Source organism: Podarcis raffonei, chromosome 17, assembly GCF_027172205.1.
Source record: "Podarcis raffonei isolate rPodRaf1 chromosome 17, rPodRaf1.pri, whole genome shotgun sequence".
In the NCBI taxonomy this organism is placed as follows: domain Eukaryota; kingdom Metazoa; phylum Chordata; class Lepidosauria; order Squamata; family Lacertidae; genus Podarcis; species Podarcis raffonei.
In genome coordinates, this window is record NC_070618.1 from 12,570,891 (window position 1) to 12,598,221 (window position 27,331).

At 43.9% G+C, this 27,331-nt stretch overlaps 1 protein-coding gene and 1 long non-coding RNA gene across 3 annotated transcripts; one reads left to right on the top strand and one right to left on the bottom strand.

Moving 5' to 3' along the window:
- The first annotated feature begins 304 nt into the window (after positions 1 to 304).
- Positions 305 to 27,150, top strand: TMEM38B (transmembrane protein 38B). 2 transcript variants are annotated; one of them, XM_053370664.1, is made up of 6 exons: positions 307 to 660; positions 7,124 to 7,280; positions 13,575 to 13,759; positions 15,371 to 15,458; positions 22,144 to 22,261; positions 24,702 to 27,150. In XM_053370664.1, exons 1-6 carry the CDS (start codon positions 549 to 551, stop codon positions 24,915 to 24,917), a joined length of 876 nt encoding a protein of 291 aa, XP_053226639.1. In that variant the 5' UTR covers positions 307 to 548; the 3' UTR covers positions 24,918 to 27,150. The 2 variants fall into 2 exon arrangements, with proteins under 2 accessions (XP_053226640.1, XP_053226639.1); XM_053370665.1 differs by lacking the exon at positions 7,124 to 7,280 and having other exon boundaries at positions 305 to 660.
- LOC128404766 (uncharacterized) lies at positions 12,545 to 24,753 on the bottom strand. Its single transcript, XR_008328172.1, has 3 exons — positions 24,651 to 24,753; positions 19,643 to 19,725; positions 12,545 to 12,626 (listed from the first exon to the last, which is right to left on the bottom strand). It is a non-coding gene; the product is annotated as an uncharacterized LOC128404766 (long non-coding RNA).
- Positions 27,151 to 27,331: the final 181 nt, after the last annotated feature.

The window sequence follows — 27,331 nt, forward strand, 5'->3', positions numbered from 1 at the left end:
CAGAACAAAGGTGGGAACCCTAGACTGAAGAGCTACATCAGGTACAGAGGGGGAGCAGAAATCAATAATTATCTGCATTAGGATTTGCCACCCCTGTTTCTTCTGCTGCCTGAGGCAGTTGCCTCACCATCCCCAATGGGGGGACCGGCCCTCACTGCCTCCCCCCCCCCCCCCGAGCGTCCCTGCCTGATCGCGCGGCCACCCTCCTGTCCCCGCCCACCGCGCGGCAGCCCGGCCAATCGCCTTTCATTCCAGCGCAACGTTAGTGGGGGGAGTGGGGGAGTGGGCGGGGCCAGCCTTTGCCCCGCCCCCGCGGCGCGAGCGCTCTTCCCGCCCGACGGCGGTTTGTACGGGACAAAAAACTATGCGCGGGATTCGACTGGGACCGTTCGCGCCCCTTTTTGGCCTGAGGCGATGAAGAGAGAGCGGGCGGAGGGGCCCTTCTAAGCCCCGCCCCTCGCTCGTTTGGCTCTTCTTGCCCTCCCCCGCCCCCCTCACGTTCCCTCTTTAAATCCGTCGCCGGCGCATGCGCGGCGGTGTCCGCCGCGATGGAGGAGCTCCTGGGGCAGGTGGCGCTTCGCTTCTCCCGCCTGCCCATGTTCCCTTTCTTCGACCTGGCGCATTACGCGGCCTCCGTCCTGTCGCTGAAGGAGCAGCCGGGTGAGTGAGGGGGAAGGCGGGCGGGCAGCGGGGATGGCGGCGCCGGAGGAGCCCGCCCTCACGGCTGGCCGTGCCTCCTGGGCATGTGCAGAGTGCCCTCCCTTGTGGACGAGCGCGATTAGCTACGAGGCGAGGGCTCGCTCAGCTCCACGCCGCTTTTCTCTCTTTTTTAAATTGTATGCTGCATGCCCGCACGTTTTCTAAAGAAACACAAACACCCCTTTTTTCAATTTTTTGGCGGAGAGGGAGAAAATTAAGCATTTTTTTTGGTTCATTTTTTTCTATATTATATTTTCTCTTTTACATTTTAGAATGTTCATTTAAATAATCTTAAAACATCAATGACTTCCCTTCTTCTCTTTCCATGGTTCATTTTGCATACCATAAATCCACACATATTTTACATAAACTAAACTATTCAGTATTCCATTATTACGCACATCAAAACTTGTTACTTTTGCCTGCTGCGTCGCTGTCCAGAGTGGCTGGGGAAACCCAGCCACATGGGCGAGGGATAAATAATAAAATTATTATTATTATTAGTTTATGAAATTTAAATCCATACGATTTGGTGACAGACGCATGCATGGTTCGTTGGATGGCTTTGACAGGTAGCCGGATTAGGTAAATTCATAGAGGCTATAAGTCTTATCATTGTATCCTGGAGTACTGCATCCAGTTCTGGGCACCACAGTTTAGAAGGGATGTTATGCAGAGGAAGGTGACTAAAGACATAGGAGCCGATTCCTAGGGGCAAAGAAGTCTTCAGTCCCCACATAAAATATTTGAGTTAATGGGCATTGCCATTCAAATGGTGTATGTGTGCAACACCATGTGATCAATTATCTGGGGTGGGGCTTACCTGGCTCACCCAATATTTCAATATTGGCACCCACTGGACCAAGATGATAGAGGGTCTGGAAACCAAGCCTTATGAGGAACGGTTCAGATAGCTGGGCATGTTTAGCCTGGTAAATAGGAGACATGATAGCCATCTCCAGATAAGCTAAAGGGCTGTCACATGGAGGATAGCGCAGGCTTGTATTCTCCAGCTCTGGAGGGTAAGACCTGAACCAATAGATTTAAGTGACAAGGAAGAAAATTCCGACTAAATATTAGGAAGAACTTTCTGACAGTAAGAGCTGTTTGACAGTGGAATAGTCTCCATTGGAAGTTGATGGACTTTCCTTCATTTGAGGTTTTTAAGCAGAGATTGGATGGCCATCTGTCTTGGATGCTTTAGCTGAAATTCCAGCACCACAGGGGGTTGGGCTAGATGACCCTTGGGTCCCTTCCAGCTCTACAATTCTATGATTCTGCCATTGACTTGTTTGTTGTATGGAAGTCCATACTCAAAGCTAATATACAACAATGCCACACAAAGAGCAACTGTTGCCTTCATCTCCTGCCTGTGCTCTTCCCATAGACGTCTGGTTGGACACTGTGAGAAAGAGGATGCTGGACCTGATAGGCCTTTGGTGTGATCCAGCAGGACATTTGTTCTAATTGGAAGTAACAACAGTGCTTCTGATCATGTGCAGAGTTGCTTTCCCCCCTTGCACCAAGGATGGAGAACCTGTGACAACTCCAGGTGTTGTTGGAAGTTGGGGCTCCCAGCTTCCGTCATCCGCAACTGTTGGTCATACCGGCTGGGGCTGATGGGAGTTGTAGTCAAAGCCCTGGAGGGCACCAGTTTGAGGAATGGTACCCTGCACTTTGAGACTAAAATCAGCTCATGTATCAAGAACAGCTGTTGCCAGAGGTTAAATTTGTGGCTAGGTTCAGACTGTCCTGAAAGCTTTTATTTATTCAGCATTAGCAGGTTCTCAGGGTGGCTTACAAAAGTTAAAAATAAAACCAATGGGAACAAGAACATTGAAATACCACAATTTAAAAGCAGCTGGCAGAATTAAAGCAAATGCCAAGCTGCACACACACACAAAAAACATTCGGGTTTTTTTTTAAAAGGCTGGCAAAAGCCTGTTGCTGAAATGACACAAATACGACTGGCTTGGTGCTTTGGCATAAAAGCAATATGCAGAGTGGATTTGGAGTGTGTATGGAGCAGATTTGACTAACATCACATATCAATGAATGGATTAAAGTGATGACTTATTTTGTTATGCTGTGCTTTCTTTAATGAAATTCCAGGTAGCACTTGTCGGGTGTCTGGTAATCTGTTCAGGTACTGACCTGTCCAGACCTGCTTGGCTTCAGCTAGGTTGTTGCTGCATCATGTGGCATTAGGGTCTGAACTGCTTCAGGGCACAAGTTGTGAAACTCTGTAGTGCAAGGATGGGGAATCTGTAGCTCTCCAGGTGCTGGGCTACAATTCCCACCATTTCTGGTTGGGGCTGATGGGAACTGGAGTCCCACAAGAACTGGAAGCCTGCAAGTTCTCCAACCATGCACTGTAGAGTCTCACAATGTCTGCCATGGACCATTTCAGAGCCTTTAAGAGGGTTTGAAATCTCTCTTCAGAAATTAAAAACTGGGTCTATACTGGGGATAGCTGAGCATGTCACCCCCCCCCCCGCAGTCTTCTCCTTGGCCCATAATAACCCTCATGATTATATACAATCATGGTTGTGTGCTTGTATACAAAAATATCCCTTTCTACGACACTCAGTGCTGTTTTCATCTTGGGCAACTGTTCACCATGGCCTTGACTCTCAACAAATACTATTGAGGCACCTCAGCCTCAAACAGGTGTGTTTAGGCAGACAAAAGGAAGTACTATGTGACTTTGCTTTGGTAGTGTTGAAAATGCACTGCATTTGCCTGCATTTTGCAGGAGTGGAGCTGCTATAGGCAAATTCTGAATGGGGGAAACAGTGAAAGGGATATTCTTCTACGGTATAGGCGCACTTACGTGCAGCTTCTCTGCTCAGAATCCTTCAGCTGCTTTCTCTCATTTTGAAAAAGACAGAGCTGTGTGTGACATGAAGTTGGCCCCTTAGCAACCTTATCTTCACCACTTGGCCGGAGCACACACTGCATGCCTTCATGGTGTCTCATCATTAGTGGGGTAAACCCAACTGACAAGACCATGTTCAGATGGATGATACAAAACACTAAATTTAGTTCATCGTTCTACCCACAATATAGCTATAAATGGCAACTTTAAATGGCAAGCCATTGAAGCAGCATAGCAGTATAGTAACAACATGCCCATGCTATAATCATTAACTTGAATTTTTGGACCCACAAATAATGTGCAGTGTTCCTTTCTTCTGAAGAAAAACAAATTGATGCCTTGGACTCCAGGGACATATTTGCAGCACAGTCTTACACTGGCTTTTACATGTTGCTGCTTCCTCAAAGAATCCTGGGGATCAAAGCTGGAGTGTAGGGCTGGCACCAGACTTCGGGGAGAGCTGGGAATGGTGCTAATGACATCCCTCCCCCCCCAAAAAAAAACACCGGGTCATGGCCCAGTCCTGCTTGTGGTGAAAATGGTATAGTGGCTTTTGCACCACCGCTGCTTTGGTGGCAGTGCTGCTCTCCACCGGGTGCCTGGACATGCTGCAGTGATGAATGGTGGTGGTGCTTTTGAATGGGAGCTAAGCTCAGTTCTCATCCATGGTGAACATCTGTCATCCTAAGTTACCCCAATGCAATGCTTGGCTCATAGATCTAGTTGGGCAAGGCTGGTATAAAGAAGGGACATACCATAAGAGGACACAGGTAGTGCCATGTGTTAAACCACAGAGCCTAGGACTTGCTGATCAGAAGGTTGGCAGTTCGAATCCCCGCGACGGGGTGAGCTCCCATTGCTTGGTCCCTGCTCCTGCCAACCTAGCAGTTCGAAAGCACATCAAAGTGCAAGTAGATAAATAGGTACCGCTCCGGCGGGAAGATAAACGGCGTTTCCGTGTGCTGCTCTGGTTCACCAGAAGCGGCTTAGTCTTGCTGGTCACATGACCCGGAAGCTGTACGCCGGCTCCCTTGGCTAATAAAGCGAGATGAGTGCCACAACTTCAGAGTCGGCCACGACTGGACCTAACTGTCAGGGGTCCCTTTACCTTTATCTACCATAAGAGGCATAGGGGGCCAGGGAGGAACACCAAAAGCTGAAGGGGAACGGAGACTCAGGCCAGCTCGGCAGGACTTCCCAGCTGAAAGTGGCAGACCAGAGGACCAGATGCAGAAGGAGCTGGAAGCACAGGTGGTGGTGGTTCTCGCTTGACCCCTTTGGAACAGGATAGCCTATGGCTTAATGATGCAGCAGCACCTCAACCATGAACTGAGTGTAGGAGGAGCAGCAGGGAAAAGTTATCATTCCTTGCACCTGTATAATTTTGGACATTAAGGCATTATTCTGGAAGTCTGAGTTTCCTGGTCTCTCTGGGAAGGTGAAGTCTTCACTTGTTGCTGTTCTTGCTTGGAGAGAAAACCTGCAACTAATCCACTAGCCCCTGTTCCTTTGAATCTGGAGCATCTTCCTGATATATTTCAAAACATCTTTCTCAATGCCTGATTTTATTTTATTTTTTGGGGGTAGTGGAAATTAGACTTATGGAATATGTGCCTGTCTTCTGACCTCACAAATCCTTGTAAATATATACTTGTGAATAGGGCATTTGGACTTAATATCTTGTGCTCCAGACTTGTAATTAAGTAAATCTGATAGTTCATCCAGATAATTATCTCCCTTGTCAAGCACACAATTAAGCTTAATTAACTGCAGCTTTAATGCTAGAAGGAATATTGATGGGTTCTCAGCACTAATATTCATTGCGACATGCAGTGCAGATATTAAAGCATGACAATTTATATTTGGATATTGCTGATACACACTATGTTTAATTCGGCTTAACAAAAGTAATTACAAAGAATTAAGTTGCATGTGCACCTACTAACTGGATCCTTAGTTTTTGGTATAAATTAAAGACAGTTTAAAGGAAAGGTCATTAGTGGCTACATCTAATTACTTGTGGATTACTGAAAGCAAATCACTTGATCATTTCTGTTTTCTCCCATTAAAATTTGCTTTTCCACATAATACCAGTTTCTTAACTTGCCTGCTTTCTTGTGCTCATACTATTGTAAAGAAAGCAAGTTTTTTTTAAATTGAAATAGTATTGCATTTGCAGTAGTAGAATGTTTTGTAGAGAGCTGGAGCTGGGTTGGTCCCCTTGAATGAAGCCTTGCACCTGTTCTGGTGCTATGATGGTTGCATTCAGTGCTGTTATTGCTTGGACCATTGTAAATGTATCTTCTTTTTTGACATTCACGTAGTAGCTGAATGTTGAGGAGTCTGTATGCTTTGCACAGTATTTCATCATGCTTGATAAGTACATATTGAATAGTTACAGGTAGGTAGCCATGTTGGTCTGCCGTAGTCAAAACAAAATAAAACAATTATTTAATATAAAAGAAGTGTGCATGCACACGAAAGCTCATACCAATAACAAACTTAGTTGGTCTCTAAGGTGCTACTGGAAGGATTTTTTTTATTTTACTTATTGAATGTGGACCATGCTTGGAACAACCTTGCAAACAAAGTTCATAACAGCTTTTTTTACTAGTTGACTGCAAAGACCCCCTGTATCGGTCATTTGTGGCCTAAAAGAAGGCAGGGGGTGGACAACCTTTTCTGCCTTGTGGTCTGCAGTTGGTCCTTGCCACAAACAAATCAAACAAAAGTCTTCTTATAAGGTTGGCTTAGAACCCAACAGGGAGGCCAGTTAAGGAGAAATCTTAAATGACATCAATGGGGTTGACAGTGCAATTTTAAGTATGTTTACTGAGAAGTAAGCTCTACGTTCAGTGGGATTTGCTCTCTCAAAGTGTTCTTGGGATTTTGACCATAGACAGTTTATTTTGTATGCTCTAGCTCTGGGTGGGCAATGGGTTTATTGGCTTGGGATCCAAAGGTGAATGGTCAGGCCCTTTTGCTTTTGCAAGGCATCCCCAACCAAATTCTTCTCATTTCCTTATCCTGTCCCAGAGACCCCTGTGTTCCAACTCTTGTTCTTTCAAGGAGTCACTTGATCCTTAGGGCCATCTTTAGGAAGTTTGGGGGGTGTTATATCAGGAAATACACAATGACGGGTCACACTCGTGATGCCATTTCAAATACTTTGGGCAGCACCCAACTTTATTCACTTTATTCAGTAATAAGAAACACACTGAACTAAATAAAAATCAATTTATTTCAATGGGTTTGCTCAGAGTATGGCTAACGTTGGAGATCATGCTTTATCAAGCATTATTTATGAAATATATATATTTCATAAATAATGCTTAAGCCTATTTTGGTATTTCCTGGGCGTGTGAAGCAAATTAATGAACTACATTGATAGGAACAGTGGTCCACAAACTTGCACCCCACTGGATGACCTGAAAATTGCTGAGGGTGGTGGTTGGTGCTGACCTGTGATCAGGTTTTTGCTCTTTCTGTAGAGATTAAAGGTGAGATGTTTGAACTACTTACACTTTGTCTTTTCTACTGTTCCAGGAGCAGTTGACGTATCATACCGCAGCCCAATTGCATGCTGGTTTAGCGCAATGCTTTACTGTTTTGGTGGCTCCATTTTATCTTCGCTGATGCTTGCAGAACCTCCAGTTGGATTTCTTGCCAACACCACAAATGTCTTACTTGCCTCGTCAGTCTGGTAAGCAGCTTTTATGATGAAGGATGTTGCCTAAAACTTAAATCTGTGCTCAAAGTCATGGAATGCAGCTTCAGAGTTTTAGAGCTGCCATCTGATTCAAAGAATCTAGGTCAGTTAATTGTGTGAGTTTTAATAGATCAAATCTGCATAGTTTTGCATATGAATGAATAAATAAAAATATTCAGGGCCCAAGAGAACTGGGTGTCTGCAATTGGCGGTTTTTAAGTATGCTTTTTAATGCAAGCTGTTGTCTGGGCACCTCGTTGAAAAAAGTTTTTATTCAATTTAATCAATTAGTTAACACAGTGTTGCACCTGTAATTAGAAACTGTTCAAATGCTAAAAACTGGGTGTTTATATAGACATGCATAAAAAGGGCACTTGCCACAATATGTACATATAGTTATTTTGGTTCATGGTGTAGCTTGGGGAAGGTGAATAATCTGCAGGTTTTCCTATAGGGTGTGCTGTTCACGGTCCTGACTGGCTGATCCCTATGAAGTCAAGAACCCTCTTCTCTTGTGTGTGTCCCCGCCCCCATACTGTTTTACATGGTTTTTATTTTTAACCAAAGAGCACTGGGTGTATGTTAGATTGACTAAAATAAAACGCTGCACTAAAGAAAAGAAAAAACTTTTAAAGGCAATAATACATCCTGTCTCAATTATGGGGTTAGACCTGTTACTTCAGAACACTGGCAGGTACGTCTGTCTTTCAAGTGAAAATGGGGCTTGCCCTTCTTAGAGTAAAAGCGAGCAGTTACTGTTTTCAGGTTCATTTTGAATGCCGTCATCGATGCCTTTCTCACAAAGGCTGCAGTCTTAGTTACTTACCTGAAACTTGGCGGGCCTCGGCTTCTAGTAAGTACAGTGGTACCTCAGGTTACATACGCTTCAGGTTACATACGCTCCAGGTTACAGACTCCGCTAACCCAGAAATAGTGCTTCAGGTTAAGAACTTTGTTTCAGGATGAGAACAGAAATTTTGTGGCAGCAGCGTGGCGGCAGCGGGAGGCCCCATTAGCTAAAGTGGTACCTTAGGTTAAGAACAGTTTCAGGTTAAGAATGGACCTCCGGAACGAATTAAGTACTTAACCCGAGGTACCACCGTATAGATCAGATTGGGCTGCTTACCTTGGTGTCTTGTGGCGTAAATGGAAGCCAGTCATTCAATTTACCGCATTAAGATTTGCATTTTCGTGACGATTAGAGCCACCTTTCCTCCAGGGAACTCAAGGTGACATATATGGTTCTCCCCCTGCTCCTTTTATCCTCGTGACGACCCTGTGAAGTAGTTTCAGCTGAGGATTTGAGCGCTGGTCTTTCAAGTCCTAGTCCAGTACTCTGAACACTACACTTCTAGTCTTTCCGAGCATTGGAGTTAGGAGAAAGACAGAAAATTGGTACGTGCAAATTAGTAATTACTGTGAGCTAGATTTGTCCTCCATGTGAATTTCCAACTAGCTGAGAGGCCCAGTAATAGGACTTAGCAGTGTTCATAACTGGCAGAGAACAATATCTTTTTATGTGTGCATAAAGTACATGTTGTTCCTTTTCGGACTTTTTCCTAATTAGTGAAGCTCATTAACAGTTTTGAGTTTGGGTTGAATTTATGAATCTCAGCCCTTCTTTAGCTGCCGTGACACGAGCTGTGGAATGGATGCAGCTCTCTTCCACTGTCTCTTAACCCACATTTGGGTGGGGTGGGGTGAATGCTTGTGGGGTCTTTTTTTTGGGGGGGGGAGTGTTTTTCCTTCACTATAGTAGTTTCTCAGTTTAAGCAGTACTAACATCATCTTATTAGAAGTTCATCGGTATGAGAATGTGCTTTGATTTAGGTCGCCATTAATCAGAATAATTGGGTCTCGTGGCCTGAAAAACAAAGCATGCATTTTCTGGCTCAGATCCTAACTTTTCTTCCATAAACAGAACAGAGTTTGTGTTCATAGAATGGGCTTTCGCTTCACTCTGCAGCCTGCTGCACCCTCCCCCCAAACCCCTGTCCCTATAAGTTGGGGGGTCCTGTTGATGAATCAGGTAGTTGGGTGACAAGGTAACCCCTCCTCAGGATTCAAGTCCATGTGTTTACCATCATCCTATACTCGTCCTAGAATCCAAAAATCTCATTATGAGATGCCGTTCTGAGCCGTATCCATTGCTTGACATGGAAAGAAGCTATAGGGAGGTACAGTCGAAGCTGGTTTTCAATATGCAGAGACTTAAATGGTGTCTTATTAAAATTAACTGATTGATTGATAAAACACTCCAGTTATTCAGGCAAATTAAGGCCAAGGAAAAAATAACTTCATTGCCTTGTTTCTTGCTATCATACTTAAAGGATGCCACCATCTTTAATAGGATAGCTTGAATGTATATTCATGCACCATCATCTCTACTTTAAGGTGCATCTATTAGGATAAGAATCAGTTTTCCTAAAGCGTTTAGGGAAGCTGGGTCGTTCCCCCCAGCAAAAAAACCCCTACCTGCCTTGCTGGTGTATTTGGGATGTACAACATACTGATTTTGTGCTATATACATCATGAGGAACTCCTGTTTTTTCTTACATATAGATTGTACCCATGCAGAAAAACAGTGGGGTTTGTGGCCCCCCAGCAGTTGTTTCTGGGGCCCCATCAGGACCCCAAGCTGAGTGCTAGCCACCTCTGGTGCAAGGGATTCTATATGACCTTGGTTAATAACACTGCTATCATTATTAAAAGTAAGCATGGCAAATGCACTATGAGGGTCCTGTTTTCTGCAGTTGAATCTTTTAATATATCTGAGAAGTAGGTATTTAAACCTTTCCCCTCTCATCCTCTGAAAATGCTGCACAAGGAATTGGATTGGAGAAGGTGCAGCCCCTTGATGTGTGAAGTGTGTGGATGCTTCCCTCGAAATAGAAGGAAAGTTCTGAAGATTGCTGTCAGATGCATCACAGAACAAACCAAGAACCCGTGACAAGTGTGAAATGCTTTGTTTTCACTCAAGCCTTGTTTACATTTACACCTTGAAATATGAGCCCTATCAACTTCAGCAGCTGACCATTTAGGAATGTTGTTATTGCATATAAAAAATACAGCCGACTTTGTGTAGAATGCTGCCTCTGTACTGCATAAAATCTGAAATGAAACTTTTCCCCTTCACTGGGAGAAAAAATTCCATCACTAAGAGAGTGGCAAATAAAATTTTGTGAATATATAGTTCTGGCAAGACTTACTGCAGCGATAAAGAGGACAATCAGATCAAAAACTGATAGAAGAGTGGGATTGTGTAAAGGAGTACATGAAAAAGCATTGTTCTGGCATAAACATATTAATATGCAATGAATGAAGTTTACAGGGTAAAGACAAGGAGAAGTTGGGTATAATAATAATAATAATAATAATAATAATAATAATAATAATAATTATTAATAATATTTATTTATACTCTTTACTTATATAAGAGGTATAAAGGCAAAATATTATTGATAACACAACAATTAAGATAAAAGAGAAAGAAGGAAGTCATACACAGGTGGAGGGAAGCCAAGATTTGTGTACTTTTGTTTGGGTTTTTTTTGTATTTTAGGCTGATAACATTTTTCGTTTGCTGTTTCTCTTATTTTTTATGTTACTTTGATGTTGCCTATTCTGTTTGTTCTGTGTTTTTTGTTATTGTAACTAGCAATAAAAAATAAAAATAAAAAACTTTTTCCCTTCACTGAACAAGCCAAGCTAATAGAGATTCTGTTATGGCTGTCAACTAGTGACATCTACTGGCATCTATTGGAAAGATCTCTCTGCATTCTACAAGAGCCATTCTTATTTATTATAAATGCCTGATTTGAATACTATATACTATTTCCTCCTCTGACTAGGACATAACGAGGAATCTGCTGTTCTTCTTATACAGCAGAGGCAATTATCCACATGCATTGCTATGACTTTGCATGAAAGGAATGTGCCTCTAGAGTTGTGAAGGCCCAGAAGAAAACTGGAAAAGCAAAAGCTGGCTGTTCCACTCCAATTCTTCTTCTTGTGTCCCCTCTACCTTGAAAAAAAAAGGGGGGATTTCACAGGTGTACGGTAATGAGCAAATATTGTGTAATACCACTTCTCTAACGAGATCAAAATCACCACTGAGCAGTCCCCTAATTTATTATAGATCCCTGGCCAGCGACTAGTTTTACAGGCAAATTTGAGAGAGGATGGAGAGCGGCAGTTCAGACTACCCTGTGTGGTTCGCCAGACTGTGTTGTCAAACAGACCCACAGAGAAACCACTTCTTCCACCTCCTGCTATCCGAGTTAAACACTCAGATATTTGAGCCTAGGTGCCAAATGGCTCCTTAAATGTCAAGTTGCCATTTTTCAATACAGCTTTTTGGTTCCTGAAATCCGTTCTGATTGTGCATTCTGATTGGACAAAATTCTGCAGGATGTGTTGCTTGTGTGTAGAAACAGGCAAGATCCAAGGATCTTCAGGCATGCACCTCCAGGTGGTGGAGACATCAGGCGCCATCCTGGCGCCCGGGCATCTTCACCTGGTTACAAATGGCTAATAGTCAGGTGCAAAGTGCAGAATTTCAAACAGTGGCTCCTATTGCTTCTAGGTGGGCAGCTGGATCCACTGGTGTTTCCTAGGTGGGTAGGTCTGGCATTGCAAATTCCTATTGAAGACTTTTGCACTAGGGTGCTAGGGAAAGATCTGCTTCATAAGCAAAGATAATTTGACATGTCTGAAAAAAATATCCATCTTGTGCAATGTTTCCAAATGTAAGTTTATTTTAAAAAAGATTTTCACCCAATGCACCTGCTGGAGGTTTGTTGTTGTTTAGTCGTGTCCGACTCTTCGTGACCCCATGGACCAGAGCACGCCAGGCACCTCTGTCCTCCACTACCTCCCGCAGTTTGGTCAAATTTGCTGGAGGTTAGGGAGATTCTATTGTGTTAAGACAACTCACATGCCAAATTGAAGCCCTGCGTATTATTATTATTAAATATAGATGTCAAGAAACGTATGCGGATTCTGAGAAGGGAAAAAGCAAGGTCCATATAGCGAAGTCACAACTGTTGGCTTGCAATAATAAAGCATATCTTTGCGGATTGAAGAAGGCAGAGATGCTTGGCCCTCTGAGCTTCCATTGGCACACGGGCAGGCATCTGAGGAAGGCTTATTCCTTTGGCACGCCGATGGAGAGAGATGGGAGAAGGCTGGTGAAACCTGATGAAGAGATCTCCTCTGATCCTGACAGTAAACCAGCAGCATCTCTGTTCACTCTGTGTCAGCCGACGTGCTTGATTTTCAATCAAATTTGGCAGTGGGAGGGAGATGGTAATGAAAATGATGTCTCTTTGTTAAATGAGCCTGTAGAGGCAGAGGCAAAAGGGGAGAGCAATAGATGATTAGGAGGAAGCGAGTAAAATGCTGCCTACCAGGCCTTTATTTATAATTGTTCAACCTTTGTGCTGGGGTGGAACAGTGAGGGAATATATATATCTTTCAATAAGTGAATGGGAAGGAAAGATTGTTCAGAGCTAGACAAAATGCTCATGTAATTGCCCCTGCTCCTATAGGTATGTGGAGAGAGTTACTCATGCAATTGCAGCATTGGTGAACGCATGTTTGGGGCTCCTAGCCTATTTTCCCCAAATTTGGGGGCTTTAGGAAAATGCTGTATTTGTACATTAGAAGTGTAATATTAAGGGGATACATGTGGACTAGACACAATGGATGTGACTTTTTTTAATGCTATATACTTCTTTAAAATGCCAGATCCTAATACAGTGGTACCTCGGGTTAAATACGCTTCAGGTTACAGACTCTGCTAACCCACAAATAGTTCTTCAGGTTAAGAACTTTGCTTCAGGATGAGAACAGAAATCGTGCTCCGGCAGCACGGCAGCAGCAGGAGGCCCCATTAGCTAAAGTGGTGCTTCAGGTTAAAAACAGTTTCAGGTTAAGTACGGACCTCTGGAACTAATTAAGTACTTAACCTGAGGTACCACTGTAAACCACAAAGAATGAGGTGTTGGGTTTTTTTTACAGCAATTGTGTGTGTTTGTTTTTAACCAAAGAGGAGGGAAGGGGCCACATGCCCACAATTTCAGCAGCCCGCTGCATGCTCACATTTAAACCACAGTTTAGTTTAACTATGGTTTAAAGTGACTGATAGCCGTAATACTACAGCGATGACTTCTTAACATCTAGCTTTTTTTAAAAAAGCCTTTATCAGTTTGTTTCATTTTGTCAGCATGCTTCCATTGCAAACATTGTGAAGTAGCTAAGGTTCAAACTTTTTCCCCAATTCTTTAGGTATCTTGTATTTTATTGTCCGCGTGATCTAGCCTACCGCTGTTTCTGTTTTCTACCTATACGACTGCTGCTTGCAGGGATGAAGGAAGTGACTAGAACGTGGAAAATAACTGGCGGGATTGCACATGCACATCAGCACTACAAAAATGTCTGGTTAATCATGATAGTAGTTGGCTGGGCCAGAGGTAATGTATAAAAAATAATATCTATATATATTAAAAAACATTTCAAATTTTAAGGGGGAATCTCAAGGACGGTGGTTGCTAATCTTTTGGGGAGCCATGGGCTGCACTGACACATAGTGAACCCTCTGTAAAAAAATCAGTATGGCCAATTATTATTTTTTTAAAGGACACTGGGGCAGCTCACAAAAAATCATGGGCATTTCGGGGGCACAAAAATGGGTGTGTGCGGACTGTACATGGCTTGTGTGGATTAGGCACCACTATGAAATGGTATTGCATCCGGGGCCACTCTTAGAAGAAAAACCAATTTAAATCCATCCTGTTAATGTGTTCTTCCCCCTCTCTCCCTCCCTGTCACCACTACCATCCCCTTCTTGGCTGCCCCTTAGAGCCATGAAGCTCAATCCTGCTCAAGTTTAGTTCCATCCTCCTGAGGAAAAGAACTTGTGCCTAAGGTTTCAGCCTTCGTCACATGTTGCTGTTTATGTGGCCTCTGAATAAGATGTCCCTAGTTTCAGTTTTACTGGCAAATGCTGTTCTTGGATGAGAGCCGCTTATAGGTGCTCTCATTTTATTACGGAATTCCACCTCTGCCAGGTATATCACTAGCAGGGGCATTTATATTTCTACGTCAGCTCTGACAGGTTTGTTTAAAGCTCAAATTATAAGACAGCAATCCATAGGTAGGAGATGGGGAGGTCAGCACAGTGGACGTGAGGGCAGGGGAGTGTTTTTGTGCTTTTGCATCCTTTTTAAAAAATGTAAACATTGGAATTGGTGGAAAGGGAATATACTACAGTAGCTCCAGTTTGGTTTAGTTGCATATAGCTAAACTGCTAGCTTTCACATCCTCTTCCATATGTGTGCTGCAAAAGGCTCATTTGGTGAGAGCTGACAAGTGATGGGTGTTTCAAAAAAGGTTCAAGAGTTGCAGTCATGGTGTTTAAAAACGGAACACTGGTTTGTCCCTCCTCTGCCAGGTCCCAGTAGGCTAGTCAAATGTTTTTTTGTAGACTAATAACTTTTGTGAGACTTTTATAGGGCTGGACTACTACTTCCATGAGTTTGGTGTCTTTCTGCTGGAGTAGTCACAGGGAAGAGTGGAAGTCATTCTATGAGCCCTTAATGGGTGCATAATCTCTGTCTTGCTATTGCTTTGTAAGCAAGAAGAGTTTTTGTGCTTAACTTCAGTAAAATATAGGAATCTCTCTCTCTTGAAGCTTTTTTTTACTAAATGGACAATCACAAATTCTAAGCTCCAGCGTACCAGGCAATGTTGGCTGCTGCCTCCATTATTATTATTATTATTATTTATTATTATTAAGCTTTGACAAAATTTAAGATCCTTGTTGAATTAATCCCCCCCTGAAATATTAGGTGCTTGCCCCTGACAATAGGATGTTTTCAAATGAGTCTCAAATTGAGGATCCAATTTCAAAAACTGTGAAGTAGGTCATTCCATTTGTGCCTATAACTTGAGGGCCATATCCTGCTCCTTTTAGAAAGGGACATGAGCAGCTTTGCAGTTGTCCTGGCTGGAAGCAGAATTGAGTGTCGTCAGATCTTCTGGAACCAATTTTATGCATGTAATAATTTCTTGTTGAATTGCAGGAGCTGGGGGCGGCCTAATATCTAACTTTGAGCAGTTAGTGAGAGGTGTGTGGAAGCCAGAAACTAATGAACTGCTGAAGATGTCCTAGTAAGTCAATGAAAAGCACGTAACAATTGGCACAGTCCTGGGAATGTTCTTTCTTTGTATTGAAAGTAGCACTGTATGAGTAGCTCTTCAGTAACATGACTCTTCTATAATAAATTAGTGTGCTTCAAACTTTCTGCCTGGAGGGAGAACTGTCCGTGCCAGTTTGCTGCTGAGGAACCCCGAAATATCTGCTACGAAACTGTCGCATGTTGTAGTATTGGTTTCTAGAAAACCTATTAGTTTTGCTCTATATGAATTGGGTAAAAAGATAAAGGTAAAGAGGACCGCTGACAGTTAAGTCCAGTCGCGAACGACTCTGGGGTTGCAGTGCTCATCTCGCTTTATTGGCTGAGGGAGCTGGCGTTTAGCTTCCGGGTCATGTGGCCAGCATGACTAAGCCGCTTCTGGCAAACCAGAGCAGCACACGGAAACGCTGTTTAGCTTCCCGCTGGAGCAGTACCTATTTATCTACTTGCACTTTGACGTGCTTTCGAGCTGCTAGGTTGGCAGGAGCTGGGACCGAACAACGTGAGCACACCCCGTTGCGGGGATTCAAACCGCCGACCTTCCAATCAGCAAGCCCTGGGCTCAGTGGTTTAGGCCACAGCGCCACCTGCGTCCCTGGGTAGGACTGGGCATATACAGAGTGCTAGAGGGCTCTGTATTCCTGTGGTTTATCACATGAGAAAGTGAGCAAAGCAGTGCACATATAACCACATAAAGATGATGAAGAGTCTATGGCTGCAAGCCACAGCTCCTCAGAAGTAAGTACTATTGACTTCCTATGGAGTTCATCTTAAATTACCTGTCTGCACTACTGCCCACAGGGAAGGGGAGCTGAGGAACAAGGCAGCAGAGAGCTTCATTGAAGAGCCCTATGGGGCCTCTCAAGTAAAGACGCTGGCAGCGACTTCCACTGGGGATCACTGTGGCTGTTGACTTGTCCTGCGATCTGCTGCGTTTTATGCCCCGTTCCTCTTAGCATTTAAAATGAAGCTGCTAAAAGCACTCATTCAGAGTTTGGAAGTATACTGACGACACCCAGCTGAGTCATATGATCATAGAATTGTAGAGCTGGAAGGGACCACGAGGGTCATTTTGTCCAATCCCCTGCAATGCAGGATTTTTTTTGCCCAACCCATGACCCTAAGATTAAGAATCTCATGCTCTACTGACTGAGCTATCCCAGACTTCTTTCCCCTTCTTCCATTCCCAGCGAGGTGATGAAACCCTTGAACGGTTGCCTGGAAGAGGTGATGGGTTGCATGCAGGCTAATAAATAGAAGCTCAACCTATTCTCTCCCTCCCCCCCAATTTATGGTTTCATATCCTGCTTAGTAAACTGAGATTGACAGCTCAGTCATAGCCTACTTGGGGAATGAAGTCAATATAACTTATTCCTAGGTGAGGAAGTATAGCATTGCAGCCTTAAACCACAGTTTCTGAATTCAGATGTACCTGGAAAACCAGGGTTGTAACAAACCATGACTGAAACTCCAAAGCTGCCATCTTGAGTGCAGGATGGGGGCAACAGCATGGGTCTAACTCTCATTCTGTGCTTTGAAAACCAAGACAGATGAAGCAAATATAGCTTCATCAGAACTGGTCCTTTCAGAACCAAACTGTAAAGAATATAGTGCAGGGTTTTCCAAACTTAGCTGTTTTTGGACTACAATTCCCATCATCCCTAGCTAGCAGGACCAGTGGTCAGGGATAATGGGTATTGTAGTCCAAAAACAGCTGGAGATCCCAATTTGGGAAACTCTGGTCTAGCGTTAGGCAGATCAAGTGGGGTATAAATAAAAAATAGTCTTTCTTTGACTTTCATTGGCAAGTGTGTTGGCAGCAGGAGTCTGGGGAATAGCTACAGTTGCAATCGAAATTATTCAGCTCCCATTGCAAATCAGGTTTATTATCAAACTTTACAGACATTCAGCTGTTTGCAACGAGGGGGGTTGAATAATAGTGAGACTGGAGAAGTGAGCATAAGTTGCAATTTCAGCTGAATTGGGGGAACTACTCGAAGCATCCGTTTGTGTTCAGCTATTTCAATTGCTTTTGTTTGATTTGCTCGTTGCAAACAGCTGAAAGTCTGTAAATTTATATTATAAACCTGATTTGCAATGGGGGGGGGGGTTTGAATCATTTTGATTGCAACTGTAAATCCTTTTCCTGTCCCACCTACTGATGCAAGGGATTACCGGGTGTGTGGGAATAGGGCAGGCAAACTGAACCTTAGCAGCAGGGATAACCTCGTGTGATTTGTTAGGTAAGGGAAATAGTATCAGCCACTCATCTGGTTGCAAAATAAAAGTTAAAACTCTGCTCTTAAGTACTAAACTCTGCCGAGAGCTAAACCTGTTTACCACCCCAATCCTGACACTGAATTGTCTACATCACGGGTAGGGAACATGTGACCCTTGTTGGACTTTAGTCTCCCACCAGCATCACTCAGCATGGCTGGGATGATGGGAGTCGTAGCTGTACACCACCCGGATTTGCGCATTCCTTATCCCTAGTCATGCGCAGGAGGGAAATCTTGCCAGGGGTCCTTGCAATGTGTGCCACCAGCCCTGCCTTTTGCTGAACGCATCCCCAAAGCACCCTGCCAGTCATAGTGACGGGCGCTTCACCAGTGTCTGACAAAACGTCAGCTTCAAAGCAGTAACTGAAATTAATCGGGAACGAAAAGTTCAGGTTTTGTGGGGATGCGAGAGCCTGCTCTGAAGGCGAGCCGCATTAGTATGCTGTTCAGAGCGTGCCTCTGGCGCACGGGGGAATACTGCTTGAGTTACAGCTTTCAGCTCAGGTTTGCAGAAGCTAAATTGGGAATGTTAAATCACTCCCAATTTAACTTCTGCCGTGGGAAGTACAAAAAGAGCTGGAGCAGGCTGTCAGGCCCCAGCCGCTCCTCCAGAGGGGGAAACGAGCTCATGGTGGGCATTTTAAAGTCCCCTTGCCCTTCCTCTCTGACTTCCTGGCAGGGTTTCCTTTGCGGAAGTGATTATTTTGAAAAGACTGCTGCCACTGCCAGTGTGATAAAAGCAGCAGGAGTGCCAAAGCACTTAGGCATCCTGCTTCCAGCCACTATCCTAGGTAATAAAGAATGACAGGAGAGAAACACAGCAACGCAAGCAGAGCTGTTGCCAAAAGTCGGCGTTCTCTCTTCTCCCTCTTGACCCCCCCCCCCCGCTTAGCTTTGTGTGTGTGTGTGTTTGTGGTATGAGCTGCCTTTTGTTGTTATTGGGCGTGTGTAGGTGATCTAAATGCTTCAGCTGTGAAGAGAAATGCAATTTTTGTCAGTTTAACATGCCACAGATGTATTTTTTCCTCTCTTAAAGCTATATGCTGGTCAATGCAAGGCAGAGCATTGCATGTTTTTAAGAGGGGAAACTTGAAGCTCATGAAAGGAGAAATGTTTCTCAGGAGCTCCTCTTGCGACAATATCACTGAGTTGAGAACTTTAGGATTTTAAAAGGGGCTATACATAGATTGATATTTTCTATTACTGCACAGTGCAATTTAGTTCTGGAGTATACATTGCTCCTAAGGTCCCAAACTACTGCCCACCTAGCAGTTCAAAAGCACGTCAAGTGCAAGTAGATAAATAGGTACTGCTCTGGTAGGAAGGTAAATGGCGTTTCCGTGCGCTGCTCTGGTTCGCCAGAAGCGGCTTAGTCATACTGGCCACATGACCCGGAAGCTGTTTGCGGACAAGCTCCGGCTTCCTTGGCCTTTAGAGAGAGATCAGCGCGCAACCCCAGAGTCGTCCGCGACTGGACCTAACGGTCAGGGGTACCTTTAAGGTTCCTAAGGTGGGGAACTTGTTTTTCAGCCAGAGGGTGGCATTCCTTCATGCGAAACCTCCCCGGCGGACTGCCTGCAAATGCTGAGCAGGGCCAGAGGCAAATATGGCTAGACTAGAGCAACAGATGTGCCTCTTTTGTATGTTTCGGCCACCCAAAAGCCAGAGGTTTGGCACACACCTCCCACTCCATCCAGGTGAGAAAGAGGCAGTGCCAAAGTTCAGAGACACCTTCCAGCTAGGTAAAGCACTTGAGGGCATGGAGGACAAGCAGTGCAGGGTGTGTCCTGGGAAGAAGAGGCCAGGGAGACCGTAGAAAGGACTAGATAAGATGGGTCGGGGGGATTTCTGCCCCACCCCCCGGCATGAGGTTACCCACCCCTGCTCTAAGCCACAGTTTTGGGAATTTTCGAAGTGCCTTTAACAAGGGGCCTGGTTCATAGGGTGCTGGCAGAGATCTCCCTGGTGAACCAAGGGGAAGACAAATGCATGTTAAACAATTACTGTATTTTTTGCTCCGTAAAACGCACCTGACCATAAGAGGCACCTAGTTTTTAGAGGAGGAAAGCAAGAAAAAAAATACTCTGCGCAGAGCATGTAAGCGGCTCTCGCTTTTCTTGCTTTAAACCCTTCCGTCCCTCCTCCCGCTTCGCTGAGAAGCCAGCAGAGCAAGAGCGATAGCTGTGCAGTGCCTCTTCTGCTGACTTCCCAGCAAAGCGGGTGGAGGGACAAAAGGGAGCCCTTACAAGGGAGCGCTGAGCAGAGCCTGTATGCATCCCAGACGTGAATGCAGGCAGGAGACTCTGCTCAGCGCTCCCTTTAAAGCTCTTGCTGGCTTTTCCCCGAGGAGGGAGAAGGGCAGCTCGTCAGTCCCTTCTCCCACCTTGTGGAAAAGACCCCACAAGCCACACACACACTCCACATGGCTCTTTAAAGGGAGCGCTGAGCAGAGCCTCCCACCTGCATTTGCTCCATAAGACGCACAGACATTTCCCCTTACTTTTTAGGAGGGAAAAAGTGCGCCTTATGGAGCGAAAAATATGATAGCCCCTTTTATGTTCAGCAGAGGGCAGGAGCTTTGTTCTTTTACAATCTCCAGCCATCAACTAACTGGTTGACTTGGGCAAGTTTTTATTCAGTAAGTTTGTCAACATGGCATGCCTGTCTGCAATGTTGCCATGCTACTTTACAGAGATGGTGTCAGGATTAGCGGGACGAATGTTTGTGAAGTGTTTTGAGCAAAGCGCTCTTAGAAAATGTCAAGTGGAAGTAGTGGTAAAGTTTTGAGAAAGACAGGTGCATCGTGGTAGAAAACGGAGGAATTCTCATTTCTGTTGTATAAAATCCAGATCTATTTCTTAGCAAGACTAGCAAACTGTTCCCAATGTTGTTGCAGCTCTTTCAACCGATTATGGATTTTTGGCTGGTTAATCATTTGCCCTTTTTCTGCTCAACAAGTCTCATTGAGCTGTGTTACATGTTAAATAAACCTGTGGGTGGAATCCAACATTGCATTATCTGCTTATAAAGACCTTTGAATTCTGGGTCTTGGGATTCTTATCAAGTGCTTCCTCCCATATGAAGCTCTCTGAGGCTTAAGAGCTGTTTTCAAGCCCTGATTTCAAATTCTTGCATGCTTTCAAGCCAGGCTTTCATAAGAAGCAGAAGCTGCCTTTCTGTTACTGCTCCAGAGGTTTGGATCACCTGCTTGCAGTCTATTCTAGAAACCAGGAAGCTTAGCTGGGTCAGAATTGAATGTACACTTCCAGAGTTAATGATAAATACATGACGGCTGGTAAATAAGCCACCATAGCCATTAGAGGGCCATGATAAATTGTGTTCTGGGCTTTTTAGACTCTTCTACCCATGTACAGTACTATCTGGAACCAAAGAGGCACATTGGTTGCCCGATGTTGAAATTATTTTTAACTTTCCTATCCCACTAAGACAACTAGGTTTTGTTGTCTTTTGGGGAGTTTGCCATTATTTTTCTGCTGCTTGGTTTTCCAGGTTTATTTTAATTGTTATGTTTGATTTTACATACATTACTTGATGAGAGGGATAGAAATCACACCAGTAATGTATATATACCACCTAAACAGGTGATTATAAAAAAGTTACTGAGTTAAAAAGTTAAAACAACAACTTAATAAAGGGAGTTTACCACACGTTCTGAGAAGGGATGGTCATCTTTAATATTTTCCTCTTGTTCTTCATTCACCAAAGCCAAAAGAGCCTTGGAGATTGAACACCCGTGCCCCTAACTTCCAGCCAGTCAATGGACGTTTCTCTTCGCCTGCCAGCCAGCTAAAGCTTCAGCTGTTTCGTTTACTGATTAGAAGTTTTGCAGCCCTATTGGAGAACCCAAATGCCTCTGGGCCGGGGATGGTGGGAGATCTTGACAAATTAATGAAAACTAACAGCACTGTTGGGACGCGGGTGGCGCTGTGGGTAAAAGCCTCAGCACCTAGGACTTGCCGATCGAAAGGTCGGCGGTTCGAATCCCCGCGGCGGGGTGAGCTCCCGTTGTTCGGTCCCAGCTCCTGCCAACCTAGCAGCTCGAAAGCATCCCCGGGTGCAAGTAGATAAATAGGGACCGCTTACTAGTGGGAAGGTAAACGGCGTTCCGTGTGCTGCGCTGGCTCGCCAGATGCAGCTTGTCACGCTGGCCATGTGACCCGGAAGTGCCTTCGGACAGCGCTGGCCCCCGGCCTATAGAGTGAGATGGGCGCACAACCCTAGAGTCTGTCAAGACTGGCCCGTACGGGCAGGGGTACCTTTACCTTTAACAGCAGTGTTGATAGATTTACAAACTCTTCTTTGAGGGTGGAGAGGGGCTTGAGAAATGATGCCTGACATGTTTTGTGTCTTTCCCCCCAGCCCTGTGAAAATAAGCTTGATAGGTGCCGTACTCTTCACAATGCAGCACATCTCTTTTCTTCCAGTAGCAAAGCCCAACCTCATGCTGTATTACACCTCCTTCTTGGTAATCACAAAGGTAAGAATTTTGGGGCTTCTTGGTGCTTCTTGTTGTGCTGACATGAGTAACTACAGGCACTGTAAAGAAACGTGCATGTTTTTGTATACTGATGGTTCTAGTAATGCATCTAATGCTTCATATATTAGATTTAATTTCTTTATAGTTACATAAAATCGGCACTGCGATCTTAGTCTTTTTTTTAAAGGCCATTCCTGCATCAACTCTTCTTTCTCCAATAACTAGAAGTTTGAATACCAAATTGTGTGGTAACAGTTAAAACAGGGGTGGTGAACTACTGGCTTGTGAGTCTGGTCCAGCTCCCCCCCCCCAATGCTTGTTTGTGACCTCAAGAACCCATAATTTTTGTCAGGGGCAGTGGCGAAAGGCAGCATGTGATGAATGTAGGAACTGCCTTCAGGAAAGAGAGAGAGAAAGCGCCACTGTGAACCAAAGAGGCAGTATCAGCAAAACTGCCAGGACAGATCCAAACAGGAAGGAGCTTTCTGATCTGCTGTGGTGTTTCCTGGGCACTCGGGAAACTCTGGAGCAGATCAGAGTGCTCTTTCTGTATCCAGTGTGGTCTGATCTGCTCCAGTTTCTCTTCTCCAGCAGTTCACTTACTTTCCCTTCCTAGAAAGCAGTTCTCGGATTGAGAGCTGCACTAGCACCAAGAAGACTGTTTGGAGCACTGCTTTCCCTCCTGCCTAAGCTATGTTTGGTAGTGGCGGTATTGAGTCCCATGTGGAGGGATTGCAGCAGGGCACCTCGCAGTAGGCGGGAGAGGGTAGGGAGGCAACAAATCAGGGGTGAGCAAACAGGCACGCGATGTGTGAGGGTCCTTGCATGCCGTGCTTGCATTGTGGTCTGTGTGGGGTAGCCACACCCACTTTTGCCTTGGCCACACCTTTTGATGGTTGACCAAGAGGAAACGTGTCCCTTGGGCTGTAGAAGGATAACCACCCCCTCCTGTTTAAAGCATTTGGGGGGAAAAATCAGTGGTGAAAATTTTGGATGGTGGCGGTAACTAATTAGTTGTACCTTGGTTGCCAAACGCTCTTGGAACTTGTACATTTCGGCTCCCAAACGACCCTAAACCGGAAGTGAGTGTTCCAGTTTTTTCTTTTCGGAAGCCAAACGTCCGGCACAGCTTCCGCGGAAGCCGCGTCTTGGTATTTGAACAGTTCTGGAAGTCGAACGGACTCTCGAACACATTCTGTTCGAGAACCAAGGTATGACTGTAATTTGCATCTGTCCTCTAGAAAGGCCAGAAGAACAGAAAGGAGCCCTCTGGGAATGTTTGGGGGAACTTCACTTTTGAAAACCTGATGAGATACGTACTTAATTTCAAAGACCAGTTCACATGACTACTGCTACCCTCTGCCAACCCTGGCTGTGGTTTCTCATGTCTAGGTGTGCTATTTACTAGCCATCTTAGGATTCCAGTGGCAGGGTCTACTGACGATTCACTTAAGCTCACGATATTTAGAAATATGCTAGTTTTTCCTATGCCTTCAAAAGCTGCTCTTGGGGGTTACAGGACGCCCAGGTAGATTTTGGAAGCACACAGAAGGCTGGAAGAGGGAGAAGAGAACCTGAAAGTCGCACCACACAAGCGGGTAGGCATCCCTCAGATGCCACCCTGGGGTTGTATTTATCATTCTGCATTTGTTTGTTTGTTTTTAACTAATGCAAACTACCTTGAGCCTGCCAGGTAAAGCAGCAATTTTAAACTTGCAAATGGTCACATTAATTGTTCTGTGTACAGAAGATATCTACCTAGTTTTAGTTCCATAGAATCATAGAACTGTAGAGTTGGACCCCAAGGGGCATCTAGACCAACCCCCTGCAATTCAGGAATATGCAGGTTGCCCATATGGGGATTGAACCCATGACCTTCTGTCTGTGAAATCAGTAGGAACTTTGCCTTCACTTCAGCCATGTCAGAATTGCATGCTAGGTGGTTCTGAGAGAGAGAGAGAGAGAGAGAGAGAGAGAGAGAGAGAGTATTTACTAGTGAAGATATGAATTGAATTACAGTATTAATGTCAGTTTTAAAAAGTATAACTGTGCAATTTTAAGAAGTAGTGTTTGCTTGCTTGTATGATCTAGGGAGAAATACGTATTGTGTTTGATATTCTTCCCTTAACTTGGGTCCTGGTTTGTATCTAAAAATGGAAGAATCATTGGGGAATTGGATTAATTCTTATTTATGGGTTGTTGCTCATGGCATCGTGATATAACGTGACATAACGTATATAAATGCAAGGAATAGCACATCAGATAGCCCATAACCATTCCTTCTAATTGCGAGCTTGGGTTATCACATGATGGTCTGTTTGGAAGCAAAGCAGGACCACCCAAAAGTAAGCGAGTGGTTTCTACCTGGGTATTCCCTAGGTACACACACCTGTAAATCTTGTTGGAGAGCTGATGCCCCTTGCTGTGCTTCTTGTTTCAGGTAATCATGATGCTGACGGATAATGCTTTCACTCCCTTGGCCCCGTTTGAGAAGGTGCTGGTTGGCCTCCTCTTTGGTCTTCACCCGCCTTGCCCTGAAGCTTGTAACAGCGAGGCCAAAGTCCCTTACAATGGCACCTCCTCAGACTACGACCGCACGACAGCTGGAGAGACGAGCGACAGTGTCAAGAGAAGACATGCCAAGAAAACAGAATAAAAAGCTTAGAATGTGATGTGGGGTGGCCAAACGTTGCTTCTTTGTACATGCCCATAAAAACACGCCATGTTTTTCTTTTTCCTAATAATGTGAAAGGACAATTGTGTATAAGGAAATTCACGTAGCAAATGGCTTCCAGAAGCATAGTGCAAAGTTTCCTGTGCAAACCCCCATTTCAGTGAAGCTCACTCAGGCTACATTGCCCATGAACTTTCTGCACTATTGACAACTACTGCCACATGGCTCTATGTAGCCTCTAAAAATGTATTTTTTTTGTAAGCTAGAATTCATACTTGGACAAGATGCATCATGTTGGGTTTCTTTCTATCTAATGTGACTTGATAAAAGAAGAGATTATATTGTGATTTTACTCGTATGAAGAATTTTTATTGTGGTCTTAAAATAGTTTTTCTACTTCAGGAAACAAAATACTAACTTTTGAAAAGCTTGATGAAATATTTTCTGGCACCAGTGAAATGTGATTGTCAGAACTGACTATTTATGTTGATTGTAACTTATTCGGGAGATGATCCAGCAGACCTGAGCACCTTGAAATCTGATGGGTGAGCTTTAAGCATGAGCATTAGGACTTGAAAGTGCTTAATTTTTTGGCTGAATTGTGTCCTGGTGTTTTCATTCTTTAATACCGGGGGTTACTCTCCCAATATTTTAATACATGATTTTAATCTAGTTGAGAAATGTGAACATATTTGTGAAAATGTAATATATTCAGTGACTGAAAGAAGCAGTAATTTCAGTGATCAAATTTAAACCAGTTTAATATTCTAACGATTTTATATATATAACAGTGCTTGAGGGCCAATTTTGTAAGTTTTCACACTTGGCTTGAGTCACAAGCAATCTTGTAGCTTTTTTCACAAAATTTTCATACAGGGTTTTCAAATCTTTGTACGTTTACTCACTGGAACCACTTAGATATTAAATTATTTGTAAGCATGAGCTTCCTTCTTCCTTGCTGGGTTTATGAAACAAAGAAACTCAAGTGTTGTGGATTTTCGTTTTGGATTTTTCAAACAATTCCACTTAATGAGTCAGAGACTCAGTGTGGTAAGAACAGACCCCTCTTCAATACACACATTTATTTATTGAAACAGATATTGTATACTAGGCAGGTTTTCCCTATATAATTTGGTATCTCAGCCTATCTAATGCTAGCTAGCTGTAGACACAAACTTGCACATTGAACCATGTTTGCCTGGTACCAAAACACCCGTGTGGTGTTGCCAATCACCTGGCAGGAGATAAAAATAGAAAGGGGCTAACTTCTGAGAGGTCTCCATCCTTTTCCCCAAATCACCTGCCCGGCCAGAATACATGGTTTATGGTCTGTATTTGCCTTCATAGGCCAGAAGCTGTATCGCCCTGTTGTAGGATTTAACCTCTACTGGATGATAGCCAACTAGGGGCAAATCCACAATATACTTTTAAAGCATATTCAGCACACATTTAAAACACTTTCCCCAAAGGCTCATGGGAACTGTAGTTCCCCCCAATAGAGCTACCATTTCCAGCATCCTTGACAAACTACGGTTCCCAGGATTCTTTGGGGGAAGCCATGTGCTTTAAATGTGTATTGGATGTGCAATAAAGTTATCATGTGGATCTGCCTCAGGTCATAGAGTAGGCCTAAATAAATCAATGGACTTCAGTAACTTTAGGGAAATATTTCATGACATAAACATACAGTTTTACAAGTAACTTTACATTGAAAAATAAATTCAGGAAGGCTTTTTTTAAAGCTTTAATTTCCCCGCCCTTTAAAAATGTAAAGCTAAATTTCTCTCTTAAAGTGGTTTTGTTCTGGGAGAGTGTAATTCATTGCCATATAAAGAATGGGTACTGTTGTCTCAAGTACCCATCTACCATTATACTGAAATTCATTAGAGGGTAGGGCAGCTGAAAAGCACTTGAGACAAACACCAGCAGGCAAGTGCGCTTCCAACCTTTTTGTGCCAGTAAAATCTCTGAAATGTTTTGTATTACTGGGCTGAGCAAGTCTCTCTTTGCTACTAGATCTTTGTGGTGCTGTTGATGACGACAATGACCTCACCGTGGTAATTTCACTGTAGTTCTTTTACACAAACGAATGTGAAAATGTATTTGAAATTACTGTTAAGATATTTACAGTTGTTAGCCAGAAAATGGTCTGCTTTGTGTTTGGGTGCAGTGTGCATTTTAAATCCCTGTTATTAAAACGAAATGGAAAAAGAAACCGTTTGTCTCGGCGCCTTTAGCAGTGTGATGGGCAAATAGTGAGCTGCACAAATATGTTTTCTTGCTCCATGGGGCGTGTTCCTGTCATTAATGTACTTAAAATTGTTCTGCAATTTTGTCTTATAAATTGCCTTGCGACGTGATTCTGCTAGTCCGGGCTATGAGGTCTGGGGTGGTCC

Bases quoted from the DNA above. Each gene is read 5' to 3' on its own strand.
- TMEM38B (XM_053370664.1), top strand. From the start codon at position 549: ATGGAGGAGCTCCTGGGGCAGGTGGCGCTTCGCTTCTCCCGCCTGCCC. The intron at 7,281-13,574 runs GTAAGCAGCTTT...CCAATTCTTTAG, and splicing joins TTACTTGCCTCGTCAGTCTG to GTATCTTGTATTTTATTGTC. The intron at 15,459-22,143 runs GTAAGTCAATGA...CTTTCCCCCCAG, and splicing joins GAACTGCTGAAGATGTCCTA to CCCTGTGAAAATAAGCTTGA.